Below are 17,873 nucleotides of genomic sequence, written 5' to 3'. Positions count from 1 at the left end.
ATGATGTTTGCTTTTTTTTTTTTTTTTTTTTTTTTTTGCAAAAGTGTTACACTATTCATTTATGATCCACGATCCCCTCCGTATCCCTTTCCGCAGTACTCCTTCCTAGGCAGTCATTTCCCATTTTGTATGTGTGCAAACTGATTGTTCCTTCCTAAGTGAAATACTTTGCATTTGTCCTTAGGATTGCCAGTCATGGGCCTATTAAAGAATTGGGTGAAATCCTGTCCTCAGTGAAGTGAATGGGAATTTTGGCATGGGGCCAGGATTTCACCATTGGGCTTCCATTGTCTGTTGCAGGGGTGGCCAACCAGAACCTGAGAGGGAGCCAGAATTTACCAATGTACATTGCCAAAGAGCCACAGTAATATGTCAGCACCTCCCATCAACTCCCCCACCCTGCCCCCAGCACCTCCCACCCACCGGCAGCCCTGCTGATCAGCGCCTCCCCACACCTCCTGATCAGCTGTTTTGTGGCTGCGGGAGGCTCCGGAGGGAGGGGGAAGGAGCGAGGGCATGGCAGGCTCAGAGGAGGGGGCGGGAAGGGGTGGAGTGGGGGCAGGGCCTGTGGCAGAGCCAGGGGTTGAGCAGTGAGTACCCCCCAGCACATTGGAAAGTTGGCGCCTGTAGCTCCAGCCCCAGGGTCGGTGCCTATACAAGGAGCCGCATATTAACTTCTGAAGAGCCGCATGTGGCTTCGGAGCCACAGGTTGTCCATCCCTGGTCTATTGCCTGCATAGTGCACTAGGTGCTTGTGAAGGATTACAGGTCTCAAACCCAGGAAACACGCAGAAGCAACAACAGGAAGTTGTCTTAGCAACAAAAGGAATCTCTGGCTGGCTGCTACTATGGACCTCTCCTGCTTAACTGACTCCTGAGCCCTGCATCCCTGCCTACTCCTAGTTCCTGTCTTCCCATCCCAGACTCCCTCCTACTCCCATTTCCTGCTGTCCTCCCTACTCCAGGTCCCTGCTCCTATGCCTTACCCCTGACGTTATTTCTGGCTCTGATCTTCGGCTTGGTACCTGACGTCTTCAGCTCTGACCCCTGGCATGACACCTGATGCAGATTTCAGTTCTGACCCTTGGCTCTTACCACTAACCCTGACTCCTGCCCTGACCCCTAAGCCTGGCTGCACACACTCTGGTCATTACAGTGCATCTTCATTTGTTGTTATTAAGATATTGCTCTATTTACTGACACTCCTCTGCCGGCTGTGATTCAGAAAAAAATAAGTCTTTTAGACAGTGAGTTTTACCTAGCAGCCTTTGCTGTAGGGGTGTGCGGCTAATAACAAAAGAAGGAGAAAATTCAAGCTGGCTTCTCTGTTAATGTATAATAACTTAACACTCAGAATTCTAAAAAATGAGTCTGAAGCCATGTCTCCTTAGAGGCTTCTTCCTGTCTGATTAGCTGGGAGCTACTTATATAGAGTCCCTTGGCTTCTTTCTAAGCATCTAGCCTCTAGCTGTGTTTTTATTGTTTTATACCCTATAAAAATTTGGGAGATGGAAGTAAGCAGATGTTTCCCTGCTTGTTGTTAATGAGCTAGGGCCTCCATTTCCTTTTACCACCTACACATTCTGTTCCGTTCCTTGTGTTTTTAGCTATAAGTGCATAGCTAATTGGAACCATTGTTAAAGGTTAATAAGACTTCCTCTATTTTATGAAATTTTCATATGAATGATGGTATTTAGCATTCTCTCTTGCCTACAACAAATAAGTAATTTTCAAGAATCTAGGGGACATAAGCAAGAAACATATCTAGCTCCCTTATTTCTAAGGTGCTCGTCGTAGCTCTGCCTTCTTGTAATTCCACAAAATGAGTCTACTATCCACCCTGGGTTTCACATATTTAAGTTTATTATGGATTGCCCATTCGTCCGCCCCGGGTTGGGGTAGAGAGAGTAGCACTGCACTCTTGGTAACCTTGTTGGCTACAAGAAAGCATAGTGAATGGAATTCCAGACAATAGATGCATTGGGAGTTAATGGAGAAAGGATTGAGGGAAACCTTCAAAGTGACCTATCACTCAAAGTTGCTGTTTTGGAACAAGCGGAGGTGATAACTGAAGCAATCCGTAGAAGTGGTATGTAGTTGCATGCACAGAATAATGAGTGTGACGGGTTCCCCGCAGGGTGACATCTGGAACTGGTTAAATCTGGCCAGTATATGAGTTTAAAGACTGGTCTGCCTTTCCCTCAATGTGAAGAGAACAATGCACAGTTGTGGTAGCCAAGCAGAGATTTTCCCCCAGCACTTCAGTCAAAGCTCACTGGTTTAGATTAAAAGAAAAACAAGTTTATTAACTACAAAAGATAGATTTTAAGTGATTACAAGTGATAACAAAGAGATCAAAGCAGATTGCGTAGCAAATAACAAAAAGGCAAACTAAGCTTAATATACTAGATAGGGTGAGAACCTGCTAATTCATATCCAATCTGAGAAATGATACAAGCAGGCTGCAGATTCTTAAGGGGCAAGCTGCACTTGCTTTACAGCTTGGAATCTTCAGGTGGTTCATACACAGGCTAGAAATCCCTTTAGCCTGGGTCCAGCACTTCCCCCAGTTCAGTCTTTGTTCCTCAGATGTTTCCAGGAGTCTTCTTGTGTGGGGAATGAAGAACCGTAGATGATATCACTTCCTGCCTTATTTAGCTTTTGCATATGGCGGGAACCCTTTGTTCCTGTCTGTGGAAAACCACTGACATCCCACAATGGAGTCCAGAATCATATGGTCTGATCACATGTCCTTGTAGAGTCATAGCAGCGATCACTCACAGGCTGCCTGTAGCATTCTCAGGAAGGCTCACCAAGTGGGAGATAATTGTCTCCTAAGGCCTATTGTTCTCCCTAATTGCTCATTGCCCAGAATAGGCCCTTCCCAACCAACTATCTAGACCAGAGGTGCGCAAACTATGGCCTGCGGGCCACATCCAGCTGTCCCCCCTCCCCCACAGCCACCCCGCCGCATGGGGAGTGTGGCTGGCTCCAGCCAGGCAGTGTGGCTGTCAGACGTGCTGCTCTGAGCGGCATGGTAAGGGGCCTGGGGGCAGGGGGGCAGTTGGATGGGCAGAGGTTCTGCGGGGCGGGGGCCGGTCAGAGGATGGGGAATGGGGGTGGGGGGTTGGATAGGCGTGGGGTCCGGGGGGCCTGTTGGGAGTGGGGTGTGGATGGGGACAGGGAACGGGGGGATTGGATAGGCGTGGGAGTCCTGGAGGTCCTGTCAGTGAGCGGTGGTGTGGATAGGGGTTGGGGGCAGTCTGGGGACAGGGAGTGTGGGGGGGTAGATAGGGGCAGCGGGTCCCAGGAGGGGGCGGTCAGGGGACAAGGAGCGGGGAGGAGGTTGGATAGGTCGGGAATTCTGAGGGGGGGCGGGAAGTGGGAGGGGGTGGTTAGGGGGCAGGGACCAGGCTGTTTGGGGAGGCACAGCCTTCCCTACCCGGCCCTCCATACAGTTTTGCAACCCCAATGTTGTCCTCGGGCCAAAAAGTTTGCCCACCCCTGATCTAGACTGAAAGCATCTTCTCTGGTGGGTATTACCCGGGTTAACTACATCTGAAATACAGATACATAGTCAATATTCATAACTTCAGATCCAAAAATGATGCATGCATATGTAACCCACACACCTCCTGGGGGTGGTGTTCTGTCCCATCTGGTGGCACCGAGGAGAGAGAGAGAGAGAGAGGGAGGGAGAGAGAGAGAGAGAGAGAGAGAGAAAAAAGTCTGTTCTGCAGCCTTAGGTAACAGTTAGTTGGCTTTTAGCTCATGTGATAGATGCTCATGCACTAAGCTCTGGAGGTCCCTGGTTCAATCCTGCCCACAGATGACCAGGGTCTGTCAGTGTTATACATACAAGTAGGATAATCATATTCAGCAAATCATAAGTTTTCCATTGACATCTGACATGACCCATCTTGCATAAAATGTATGATACTTGTGCTATAACCATATCATAATAATATCACTATGAAGAATATTGGCTACAGTGTCACAATGAGCTATATATATGCAGGGATTCCCTCTGAGACCTTTTCCTCTTGGCCTATCCAGAGCATTTTATTGAGTTTTGGGAGAACACTTTATTGAGTTCTCTGGTACCCAAAAGCTCGGTTTGATTCCACACTTATCACTGAGGTTTCTTTATTGGCATTCCATAAAGCTGTACCTGAGGTGATCAGGCTCAGGAGTAGGGTGGTTGGCCAGAGTGCACCACAACTACAAATTACATAATTATAAATCAGATTATTTACGTATTCTAAAATAGACTAACACATTCACATTACATTGTACACAGTACAGGGCTGCCCAGAGGATTCAGGGGGCCCGGGGCAAAGCAATTTCAGGGGCCCCTTCCATAAAAAAAAGTTGCAGTATTATAGAATACTATATTCATGTGGGGCCCGGGGCCTGGGGCAAATTGCCCACTCGCCCCCCCTGACACAGTATCACACACTTTACAATTGACTTGTCAATTTTGTGAACCAATCCCTGTATATATCATGACCTACCAAAGTATTACAAAGTGTGCTAGTAAGCAAAGCTGCAACTGCAAGCATATCAAACATTTCTCTTATTATTATTTCTTTATCTACTAGCTACATGTTATTTGCAAGGCCATTTGTGAATTCACGCTGTGTCCATGGTTAACTTCTGTTTCCTGACTTCTGTTTTCTTTCATTCTTCATGCAAGGCCTACAATACAAAATGCAAGTGGTTCATTAAAAACAGTCTGTATCCTGAGTGGTGTGTTTTCCTACAAAATCATGCACCAGTCAGTGTAGCTATGCACAAGTATATATCACCATACAACTCAGGAACCACACATTCCTCCCGGTTTAGCTAAATGAGCAAAACCTAGGAAATCTGTAGTCTGGCAGGATACTATGGGACAGACTTGGTATAACTGCCCCTGTACCAGTAAGTTAGTACAACAGAGGATTTACTGCATAGACAGTCTCTGATGGCTGGAATTAATGAAGCATGTGACATCCGCTCTAAGTAAAATACTGTGTGGTATAAACAGAAACAAATGGCTTGCTTTAATGAGACATTAGCAGTGACACAACTGAATTACACTAGAAGATGTGTGAAATGTATCTTTGTTTAATGCCTGTGCACCACATCAAACAGTGTTTCTGAAAGATGTACCTCCTTTCTAGAACAAGAGGCTTTAGCCTTCCTTGTACATCCACAGTGAGTGCCAGTGCGGTATCCCCTCTCATGTACCCCACTAATGCGCTACAATCTTTGAGGGACCATATCAGTCAAGAGGGCAGTAATTCAGTCTTCATTCTCATTCAATTCTTGGCCTATCAGATGATCCGGACAGCTACTGCCAAATTGTGGTTTTCTCATATGAAAACAGAGTGACACGTATGAGGGTGTTTATTTTCAAGGTTATTTGCCTGAGGTGATAGAATTCAAATGTAATCAAAAGTGTTTTCTTTTAATTAAAATTAAATACTGCGTTCAAAACAGCCTTATCTGTGCAGTTGACTCTGGAGCCTACCCTATGATTAAGCCTGTATGTTTATCATGGTCATGACTTTTCTGACATAGATAGGGAGGTGCTTAGAACCTTGCAGGATTAAACTCTAATACTTATAGGTCAGCTCTGGGGATGCTTTTTGGTGGAAACGTAGCTATTTTTTGGCTGCAATGACAGAACGGTATTGTGAAGAAGTCAACTGGCATTTTTCCTTCTCAAAAGGGACGGCAAATGTCATCATATCACTATAAAATATAGTCAAGCAAAGCTGTGCTAGTAATTTACTTCTAAGCATATCACATTCATAACAACGATCAACATGCACTGCATTGTGCAGCAAGCCATTCCATTAACTAGTTTTACATTGTAAATTACAGCTCTCTTAATTGAACTGTCTCACAGATAAGTTTGTATCCTGTTGAAACCACAGTGGGAGTATGATTCAAACTGGCAGAACATAAGTGCTCAAAATTGGAATGTGGCCATGTCACAAATTTGTAATATAAGTTTTCTTCCAAAAACATGCCATAGACCCTTTAATAATTAATGGTGGAAAAGATATTGGGAGATTTCTTTAGTCTCTTGTGAAATATGGCATGTCCAGTAGCACAGCAGCACCTAAAACTATGCTGGGGCATTGGGTCAGTACTGATTGAGTCCTGGTTCAGCAAGGTACTGAATTCTGTGCTTAACTTTAAGCATGTGATTAGTCTTATTAACCTATTTAAAGTTAGGCATGTGGTTAAGTACCTTGCTGTATCAGGGCTGCCATGACCAGAGTGCTGCTATTCAATTGCCACCAGTTTCCATCAGCACTCTGGGTTTTCCTTGGTGGCCTCTCATCCAAGGACTGATCACAGTACATGTCCCTGCCAGGCTGGTTTAGGTTTGTGTGTGGTGGGGGAGCACATAGTGTTCTTCATGGGTATGTCTCACAAGCATTGGATTAGTCAGGATCAAGTTGTTCTGGAGGTTTTCTTCATGATTTGCATACTGCCATCGGAGGAGTAAATGTCCCCGCTAACTGGAGGATGGACAAAGACCCTCCTACCAGCACCACCTGACCACAGCAATACCCATGAATTGCTCTCCGCGTCTCCACAGGGCTTCCTGAACAACAGCATGCAGGGAGTGAGCAGAGGAGAGGCAAGGTTGGCATCAGTCTTCCTGTCCTGTCCCAGTGAGGTGGCACTCGGGTTGAAGAGGCCCATTTTAACAATTGGTGCAGCTGGGTCAGGACAGGAAGTGGAGGGCAGTCAGTCATGCTTCCTGGGCCCTGTGGAGAAACTCGCACCCTGCTACTCATCTGGGCCCTGTGTCCTTGGATTAGACCCCCTCATTCATTATTAACGCCCTACTTGAATCACAGGACGATCTTCCAGTAATTGCAGCTGAGTTGCAGACAATACATGGAAAATCACAGAAAAGTAATACTGGACCTTGATGAATAGCAGTAATTTGGAAAAGCTAGGGTAGACCTATTTGTTCAAAAAAAGTTTTTGCTGAAACAATATAAACCCTCAAGTATTATGATCTGCCTGCTAATATTTTTGATAACCAGACATTTTGCTGCAACTATATTACATTCATTTTTTTTAAAAGTGCCTGGTACAATATAAAATTCAGAAGACTAGAAGTTGTAACACATCTGCTGAAGAAATCAAGTGCAGTCACTTTAGCCTTTTGCATTTTACAGGCATTGAATGTTAGTACAGTACACCCCGCTACAGTGGTCTCCTTCGTGCCCTGTCTTTGCTTTGTGAAGACTTGTCCATACTGAGATACAGCACGCTCAGCAGCCACAGAATTAGGCAAGATTGATAGTGATTGCTTTGCTGTATCTGCTAACTTTGGAAATTGCTGTAGAACTGCAGATGAATCCCCAAACTCTCCAAGATTATTTACTAGCCATTCACTCGCAAAAGAAATGTGTATGGGGCAAGCTATGTATGCATGTTGCAAACCTCAGAATGTATGCAAAATTGTGGACTGTGCAGAATAAGCTAATTAAAATCAAAATTGCAATGGAAGCCTAATATTGCAGGAGTCTCAATTTCTGCAATATCGTGAATGACGTAGGGCCTTATTATATATTTATTAGGGTTACACTTCCAAAATGAATGTGGTGTGCATTACAGATGGTCCTGTCTTGTAGAGACCAACTAATAACAATCATGATTATTTATTATTATAATTACTAAACCCGTCTCCCTGCTTAAACCATATCCTTGCATTGACATTAGGAGCACCTTCATCCATTGCAACCAGTGAATACAGTAAACATTCCTGGAAGTAGATACTATAGAGTTAAGAGGGATGCTGCTAAGCATCACATCACAGGGCACTGACACTTTTAATTGGCAACGCAAAGCTTCCTCAGGTTCAGCATTATTAACATCTGTGACCGGGGTCCCAGTGGGGCCAGCTGAAGTAATTAAATTAGGGTGAACTTCAAAGAATGGAGCAGACAAACCCCAAAGCTGGTGGATAATTCAGTACTTAAATTTACCAAGCCAGCATAAAACAGCTTCTTTATTACCTCACTGGTTGCCCAAAAACCAATAACAGTTCCCGTAAAGACCCAGCCTCAGGCCTCCATCTAGGTACCCAAGTAAAATATGAAGATTTCTGAAAATCTTATTCCATCATATAAAAGGAAAGGTTTACCAATCCCAAAGGATTGGACACATTACCTCCCAGGTTAATGCATATTCCACGCATACAGCCAATTCTTATTAACTAAACTGAAATTTATTAAAAAAGAAAAGAGAGAGAGTATGGTTAAAAGATCAATATACATACAGACATGAGTTAATTCTTGAGGTTCAGATACATAGCTTTGTAGCTGCAAAGAGTTCTTTCAGAAATAGTTCATAGGTTATAGTCCAATGTCCAATATCATATCAGGGAAGACCAGTCAGCACTGGGATCCCAGTCTAGTGCCTTAAGCTTCCCCGATGAAGCATTGAGCAGATCTGAGATGAACAGGATCAGGACCCAAGGATCTTTTATACAATGTCATGTCTTCTTTGACAACTTGGAGTCCCTTGGGGAACAAAAGATAATTTGGATGATAAGGCAATTTGCTTGTTCGTGTCCACCATTCACAGATGATTTTCTGTACATTTCAAAGAGAGATGAATACAGAGATATCCTGTGTTTACAATTCATTTAAATTCTAGAATGTTCTTTTGAATTAGCAGAATACAGCATGGACAGGGACTGTTGAGTACATTGTCGACTACTACCCATATATATGTAAATACACAAAAACACGAACATTATATCTCCACATGTCTTTAATAGTTGAATGTGAGTCATTTATTCTACAGGATGTTTAACCCTTTCTGGCCATGGGTCACAGCATCCTTCTGTCTCAAAGTCATTTTATAATGCAGTATCACAAATCCCTTTTGTTTCCAGAATCAAATCAGGTATATATATTTTACAAACATTTCATTCAAAATTTGGCTTTTGAAAAAATTCTTTCACTACTGACAATTCCAGTGCAGTGCGCTTCATTAAAAAATTAACATTTCTCAGCCAGCAGTGACTGCGGTATCACAGCAGCTCCTATTTTAAGTTTATAGGTATATGGTGGGTTCCTGAAATGTTGGATGCTGACTGTATAATACTATCCTCAATATGATTCTGTTTCTTGTAAATTTCTCTCCTGCAGAATTGGGTGGGCTGGATTACTTTTTTGCATTGCTGTTGTAACAATCTGTAGAGCATCTGAATGAAGCAGCTGAAATTTTCAAAGCCATCTGAGTGATGTACACTCAACTCCTATTGAAAATTAATAAGAATCAGTTGTTGTAATCCCCTACGTGGCTTTTGACTATCGGGATTGTCTACATAGGAAAGTTTTACCCATTGTATTGTAGGCCACAAGCCTAATGGGAAGAAATTGTCTCAAGTAAATTGTACTCCATTTTGCTTATTTTGCCTTACACTCCATTTTGCTAGCTTTGAATTAGTAAGAAGAAATTGTTCTGAGTTTATTCTTTGCTGATTGTGTTAGTGATTGTTCTTAGATGGATAGAAGTTTTATGGCTGTAATTATTGCCTTATTTACTGTTTGGTATGTGAGTGAAGAATGTATGATAATTAACTGAGAAAAGACAGCTGGGCCGGATGGTCAAGAAGGGAGTGGAGGAGTTGAGAGGCACCAACTTTATTATCAGAATCACCCGGATGGCAGATTGACAACCCTAAAGCAAAGGCATGCACCCCAAGGACAAGATAAAGAGTGGAGCTAGAGGGGTGAGACAAGAAACAGCTGCGGATACTCCCAGTAACAACCTAAATAATGCTGATTAGGAGCAACCTTGACTACCTCATGATTAACAGCTCCAGTGTGACACAACAAGGTCCAGAGACTGGTATGGGAACTTATTACTATAAAAGAAGGGTGTATTTCCATGGGACTTTGGGTTCGTTCTGCATCTGCGGTGCTTCAAACATGTTTAACAGAGGCCCAGCTCCCCTCACTCATGTGCAGTTTCAGCTGGCTGCTGGAACAGACCGAGCAACACTAAGGACTGGTAACTATAAGATGCAGCTGCAGAACCTTTTGGTGTGCATGTATGTGTATGAATGGAAGCATGTGCTGATTTTAATGCTTAAATTGTACTTTCAATAAACATGGCATATTGCCTTATCCCCTTTAAAAAGATTCTGTATTCTTCTTATAAGCATAACAATATCAGTATAGTTATACTGGTATAAATTCCTGTGTGGACACTCTTAGCCATGTATAAGAATGGCTTTTTTAGATTTAGCTTAAACCCTTTCCCAAGTGGCATAGCTAAAAATGAACAAAGGTACTTTTATACCGGAATAAGAGTATACACATGTTGACTTATACTGGTATAACTATTTCTATTAAATTCACACCTTGGCTTGTACTAATATAACTTTCCTGGTAGTCAAGCCCTCAGCCAGTGTGTTTATATTCTGCACTGTGTGTTCTAGTGGCTGAATAATTTTATTGCAACTTGTGTTTAGATAATGTAATCACAGAAGGGCATTCTGACGGTGGTAGCCATATCACGAAGCTCACTGTGTACATGAGACACTGGAAAGACTGTCTGTTTCTGTTCATGATTTACTAGTATCTGTATGTGCTACAGAGTCAGTACACTATTGTATCTTAAGAAAAGTTTTTAGTTAATTTAATGTATTAGGGGAAGAAATCTCTACTCGTTTTGTCTGGGACCTGAAACTACTATAAACAAAATAATAATCATGATGTAATACCTGTATGTAAAGTAGGAAAAATATGAAACTACAGTCACTATGGACTGAGAAGAATGGTCTGTGAATAAGGCATTTGATTGGGACTCAGAAGATCTGGAGTCAATTTATGGTTCTGCCATACATTAGAAGCAAGAGGATGACCAAGGAAAGGGTAGGCACATTACTCAATGAGGAGGGAAAGACCATGACAAAAAAACGCAGCTAGGCCAAAATTTTAAATGTTTCAGTTTTCACCCAAAAAGTTAGCAGTAATTGCACAGCTACCATAGTGGACATCCATGTAAATGAAGTAGTATCTGAGGCGAAAATAGAAAAGTTGGCAGGGCCTGATGGAATACATCCTAGAGTACTTAAGGAGTTGGCTGAAGAGATCTCTGAGTCATTAGCAATTTCTCTCTGAGAGCTCCTGATGGACAGGAGATATTCCTGAGAACTGAAAAAGGGCAAATATAGTGCCTATCAATAAAAAGGGGAATAAGGACAACCCAGGGAATTATAAACCAGTCAGATTAACTTCGGTACCCAGAAAGACAATGGAGCAAATAATCAAAAATCAATTTGTATGCACCGAGAAGAAAATAAGGTGATAAGTAACAGTCAATGTGGATTTGTCAAGACAAAATCATATCAAACCAACACAATATCCTTCTTTGACAGGGTAACAAGCCTTGTGGATGAGGGGAAGTACTAGATGTGATATATCTTGACATTTGTAAGGCTTTTGATATTGTCTCACATGACCTACTTATAAATTAGAGAAATATAGCATAGACAAACCTACTATAAGGTGGATGCACAACTGGTTGGAAAAATGTATTCAGAGAGTGGTTATCAGTGGTTCACAGTCAAGCTGGAGGGGCATATTGACTGCAGTCCTGCAGAGATCTGTCTGGGTCTGGTTCTGTTCAATATCATCTTAAATGGTTTGGATAATGGCATAGAGAGTACACTTATAAAGTTTGCAGACGATTGAAAGCTGGGAGGAGTTGCAAGTGTTCTGGAGGACATGACTAGAATTTAAAATGATCTTGACATGGAGAAATGGTTTGAAATGTATAGGATGAAATTCAGTAAGAACAAATGTAAAGTACTACATTCAGGAATGAATTCAATATGGGAAATGACTGCTTAGGAAGGAGTATTTCAGAAAAGGATCTGGGGTTATTGTGGATCACAAACTAAATAAGAGTCAGCAATGTAATACTGTTGTGAAAAAAGCTAAGGTCGTTCAGGGATACATTAGCAGGAGTGTTGTACGCAAGACACAATAAGAATTCTTCCACTGTACTCAGCATGAATAAGGCGTCTTCTTAGTATTGTGCCCAGGTCTGGGCACCACACTTCGAGAAAGATGTGCACAAATTGGAGAAAGTCCAGAGGAGAGCAACAAAAATTATAAAAGATCTAGAAAACATAACCTACAAGGAAAGATTGAAAAAACTAGATTTGTCTAGTCTGGAGAAGAGAAGACTGAGGGAGGACATGATAACAGCCTTCAAGTATGTAAAAGGTTGTTATAAAGAGGATGGTGATAAAATGTTCTCCTTAACCACTGAGGATAGGACAAGAAGTAATGGGTTTAAACTGCAGCAAGGGAGATTTAGGTTAGCGATTAGTAGGGATCCTAGTTTTCTGTGATAGAAAAACCAAAAATCTCTGATAAAAAAAACATAAAAATCTGTGTTTTTCTGGGATTAAAATGAAATGCTGAACTTCAGTTTCCCAAGCCACAATACACAATGGAACCCCATATATCCAGTCTAATTGGGACTGGGCCAGATTGCATAATTTAAAATTTGAATAATCCAGAGAATGGGCAAATAGTCTCAGCCCCAGGCGGCTGGGCTCATGCTGTGACCCCTAGGTGGCGGCAGGGCTGGTGCAACCATTTAAGCGACCTAGGCGGTTGCCTAGGGTGCTGGGATTTGGAGGGGCACCATTTTCTTCGGCAACGACCGTGGCGGCCGGATCTTCAGCAGTGACTGCGGCGGCCGGATCTTTGGCCGCCCCGGTCGCCGCCGGCATTTAGGCGGAGGGAGCTGGGGCAGGGGAGTGCGGGGAGGGCCGCCTACAGCAAGTAAAGCAGGGGGCGGCACACAGGGGAACTCCCTGCCCCAGTTCGGTTAATACGGAGAGCCAGATAATGGAGGCTCAGATAAACAGGGTTCTACTGTATACGTTTTTATTTGTTCACAAAATATAAAAACTAACCATTCTCTGTAAAGATGCAAATTCTGCGCTTTTCTGCGTTTTTCTGTGGGAAATGGATTTCTAGGATCCCCGGAGATTAGGAAAAACTTCCTAACTGTTAGGGTAGTTAAGCACTGGAACAAATTACCTAGGAAGGTTGTGGAAACTGTCATAGGAAGTTTTTAAGAACAGGTTAGACCAACACCTGTTGGGGTGATCTAGATAAACACTTAATTCTGCCTCCCTGCAGGGGACTGGACTAGATGGCCTATTGAGATCCCTCTCAGTCCTACATTTCTGAGATTTCCTGTGCCACAGTGGGCAAATTACTTAATTTCTCTGTGCCTCAGTTCCCCCATTTCTGACAATAATACTTCCTTCCTCCCATCTCTTGTCTGACTGGTGTGTTTAGATCATTCCTGCCCCACAGGGTTTACAGTCTCACTACTTATTTACCACAAAGACAGTCTGATCATAGTTGGGGTCGCTCGGCACTACTGGAATATAAATATGTTGTTGATTTATTGCATCACTTTTCTTTGTAAAGTAAAAGCAGTTCAATATTGTAGCTATAAAACAAGGATTAACAGCACATGTTTTCTTTTGCCTCTAGGTTAAAGAAAAGGTCCCAGTCTGTAGATGTTACTGCACCAGGCTACAACCCTCTGGCAGCAGAAGCACAAGAGGCCCCACAAGCCAGTAAATTGATACCTGTCACTAACACAGCTGCTTCTGAAGAGGAGCAGAACAACACCACAAATACACAAAGGCGCAATCCACGAAGGAGTGAGCTGAAGAGATACTACACCATTGGTGAGCTTAAAGCCATCATTCAGTTCAAATGTTTTAACTAGTATGTGGAAGGCATCCCCACGTTGCTGGCCAGTCAATCAGGTGTTCGTTAGCTGGATGGAAGAGTTGCTGACTTCCTTATTGCTCACTGGGGGCTATAATCTTATCTGTTGCTAACATTAAAGCATGTTCTTTTGCAGAGAAATTCAGTGTTGTTAATGTGACTTTTCAAGTGACAGAAGCATTCCACTTGTTTTTATTATTATTATTTTTTTGGTTTCACTAGATCTGTCTCAAGTTTTAAAAATAATGTCAAACAGGAGACTCCATAATTATAGCTCACAGGCAGTATAAACTACCAAGGGTAAACTTGACTTTTGACTTTTTAAAAAATGTATCTAGTGTTGTTTCCAAGCATCCTTTCCTTCAGTGTTTATTTCTGTTTTTACTTTTTCAAAATCTCATTCTTCAGCTCAGTACTCGCACTCCATTCTTTCAGGTTAAGCTGTTCAATTTCAGCATCACCTCAGATTGCAACACTTATCTCCTAAGGACTTGTAGTGGTGTGAAGTAGGTCAGGTGAAATCTAAGTAAAGTGTTGTGTATACAAGTTAAGTACATGATGGTCACTGGGTAAGGAGATCCTCCTCTCCCAAGCTGGGGTCAGGATGTGAGGCTGGCATAGGAGCTCTCATCTCTTCACCATCAGCCTTTTTGAGGAGGTGGAAGTCATGGAAGGGAGTCTGTTCTTCCAGAACTATGTGGATCCCAGGTGGAATTCCCAATCGGCTGTTTGTCCAGTTCCAAAAGGAGCATGAACTAGATATAGGCTGTTTTCCTGCTCGGCTCCCTCAGCTGCCCTGCCTCTGCTCCTTGGACAAATTCACCCCACACTTCTCCTCAAAAAAGAGAAATTCATTCAACCCCCAACAAAAATCTGAAATGGCACCTCTGTCAGGGCAGGAATGGAATTTGCCCCCCACCACACATGGCTCTTTTGATCTGACTGGAGTCCTCCCCCAAATATAGAAGTCAAGCTACGCCTATGAAATTAGGCCCCTGTGCTACAAAGACTTATGCATGTGCTTAACTTTATTCACTGCGAGTAGTGCTGTTAAAGTCAGTGGTCATGATGTATAAAGCTCAGCATGTGCATAAATCTGTACAGGATTGGCACTTTACTGATTCCTTGGTTTATAATCTAGTATACACTTGATTAAAATGGACGGATCTTTCTCATCTTGTAATGTGCGTGTTATATTGATTAACGTTAGTGGGAATTACTTGTTCACTCAGAGAAGAAGAACTAACATAGAAAGGAGGTTATGGACTCTTTGCTAGACACTCCTGAAAAGAGCAGGTATATTTAAAACAAAAAACAAGGTCTGTAGTTTAATTTGGAACATGCTGCCTGTGCAATAATTATAAATTAAACTTTGTTTAAAAACAAAAAACAAAAACAAAAAAACCCAGCAACAGCAGTTATCTATATATTTTAATAAATAAAATGTAACATTTTATGGACTAAATTTACAAAAGTGATTATTGATTTTTGGATGTCTTTGTTTTTATTTGCCCAATTTAGGGATAAGTTAAAGGGACCTTTCAGAAAGTGCTGAGCACCCTCCACCTGAAAATCAGTCCCCTTTTTAAAGTGTTTCACGTTACTTCCCCCCTCCACCAATAATGAGACTGAGTCATTTGTCACTTTTGAAAATATAGGCCAGTTCAGTATTGTTTTGGTCAGTATTTCCAAATCTTGGATCAAGTACTGCTTCAATCCCCTGAAGATAAATAAAATGTGCAATTTGAATACCAGCTGAGAATCCTCGATTAACCTCCGTTCGGAGGAATATGCCTCAGGAACTTGGCACTGAAAAAAAAACTTCCTGAGGTGTGCACAGTAGCAGAAATTAGGTTCCAGTTTCTGGACAGAGTAATCAAAAGAAGCAAAGATAATTTAGTTTTTAGGGCTGGAAGTCTGTTTGGCACTTCGGGGCTCAATTGTTAATCAAACAAAGTTATATTTTAAAACGACAAGATGCTAATCATATAGCAGTGTTTTGTAATACAGTCATCCATATTTTTCAGAAATACAGCAGTACAGACAGAGGCTTACATAGATAAAATCAAGAAAAACATTGAATTCATATCTTTATTTCAGAGTTCTACTGTAGATTGATACATTTGAGAGAGAAGCATGGTCTTGGGCTCCTATTCAACTAGCTGTTCCGTGAGGGTGGATTTCTGTGTCCACACACAGCTCACCCATGTGAAGTAGGTTGCAAAGTTAGGACCTAAAATTGTAAGGCTAGACTCTCAGTTGGTGTGAATCAGTGTAGGTCCACTGAAGTCAAAAGAGCTAAGACAGTTTACATCAGCTGAGGATATTTCTCAACAGCCCTTTGGGGAAGGAGCTGTCTGCCTGTGTTTGTGGACAGCTACTGGCACACCGTGGGTACTACGAGAAACCAAATTATGGTAATGATGATAGAGCCTGTTACATTTATAGTTAACGTAGAACTGAGTTTTGTTTATGGCTCATTACCTCAACCAATAAGCCACTAACTTTCCTTTGTCCTAGTACTGAGGTGGTGTTAACTGCCCACTTTACCTTCTATGGTCTCTTGCAACATGTGTTAACTCCTTATACTAAACAATCTGTTCTGCATTGTGTTTAGCTGTGAAACTAAGGGCTTGGCTACACTTACAAGTTGCAGCGCTGGTGGAGGCTTTCCAGCGCTGCAACAACACCCCGTCCACACTTGCAGGGCACAACCAGCGCTGCAACTCCCTGGTTGCAGCGCTGGCTGAAAACCCATCCGGCAGGGGTATAAGGAGTGCAGCGCTGGTGATCCAGCGCTGCCCAGCAGGTGTGGACACTCACCAGCGCTTTACCTGTCCTCCAGGGAATAAGGAGGTATCCCAGAATTCCTGTTCAGCCACTCTGCACATCAGTTTGCACTCTACTGCTCTTGGCTCAGGTGACCCGCCCTGTAAATGCCCCGGGAAATTTAAAAATCTCCTTCCTGTTTGCTGCAGCCAGGTGTGGAGTGCAATCAGTTTTAATCAGTTACAGGTGACCATGCCTCCACGCGGCAAACGAGCCCCAGCATGGAGCACTGGTGAATTGCAGGACCTCATCAGTGTTTGGGGTGAGGCATCTGTTCAGGCACAGCTGCGCTCCGGCCGTAGGAATTACGATATCTTTGAGCAGATATCAAGGGCCATGCTGGATCGGGGCCATGATCGGGACGCAGTACAATGCAGGGTGAAAATTAAAGAGCTGCGGAGTGCCTATTACAAAGCCCGAGAGGGGAATCGACGATCCGGAGCTGCTCCCACGACCTGCCGTTTTTACAGGGAGATGGATGAGATACTTGGGGGTGACCCCACTGCCAATCCCAGGATAACGATGGACACTTCTGAGCAGGCTGGGGGACAGGAGGAGGAGGCGGCGGAGGCGGAGGCGTGGGGGGGGGAGGAAACCGCGAGTGAAGCTCCTGGCATGGGGGAAGAAACCGCAGATTCCCTGGAGGCATGCAGCCAGGAGCTCTTCTCAAGCCAGGAGGAAAGCACCCAATCGCAGCAGCCAGCAGTTGCAGAAGGACAAGCAGAGGAGCGTGTTACCGGTAAGCGGCTTTTATTTTCTGGGTGAAATGTTTCTGGAGAGGAGGGGGGGTTATGGATGCATGCATGCCAGCCTCTAGATGTGGAATAGCCCGTTGATGTGGTCTATCACGTCGCGGTAATCTGCCTCAGTTATCTCAGCAAAAGCTTCATCCAGAGCGTGGGCAATATGCCTGCGCAGGTTTATAGGCAGAGCCACTGTGTCCCTTGTCCCAGTGACGGTGACGCGTCCGCGCCACTCTTCTGCCAGTGGTGGGGGGACCATTTCTGAACACAGGCAAGCCGCATAGGGTCCCGGGCGGAATCCACATTGCTCTAAAAGAGCCCCCCGCTGTTCCCTAGTGACTCGCAGTAGGGAAACATCTTCCAGGATTAAGTCCTGTGAAAAATGTTGGGAGACTCTTTAGTGAAGAGATAGGGAGATAAGATCACCCCTGCATCTGCATTTCACTCAACCCCTCTAGCACTCCAGATTACCCGAAGCAACCAGCTCCCCTCTTACACC

At 43.3% G+C, this 17,873-nt stretch overlaps 1 protein-coding gene across 4 annotated transcripts in view; it reads left to right on the top strand.

Moving 5' to 3' along the window:
• Positions 1-17,873, top strand: part of OXR1 (oxidation resistance 1) — a 556,965-nt gene that overhangs the window by 290,195 nt on the left and 248,897 nt on the right. For all 4 annotated transcript variants that reach the window (XM_045003186.1, XM_045003185.1, XM_045003187.1 and 1 more), the window contains one exon: positions 13,560-13,759. In XM_045003186.1, the coding sequence (XP_044859121.1) occupies positions 13,560-13,759 (200 nt within the window). The remainder of the gene's footprint in view (positions 1-13,559; positions 13,760-17,873) is intronic.

Source organism: Mauremys mutica, chromosome 2 (assembly GCF_020497125.1).
Source record: "Mauremys mutica isolate MM-2020 ecotype Southern chromosome 2, ASM2049712v1, whole genome shotgun sequence".
NCBI classification, from domain to species: Eukaryota; Metazoa; Chordata; order Testudines; family Geoemydidae; genus Mauremys; species Mauremys mutica.
The sequence above is the reverse complement of the archived record's forward strand: the minus strand, read 5'-3'. Positions and strand labels throughout refer to the sequence as shown.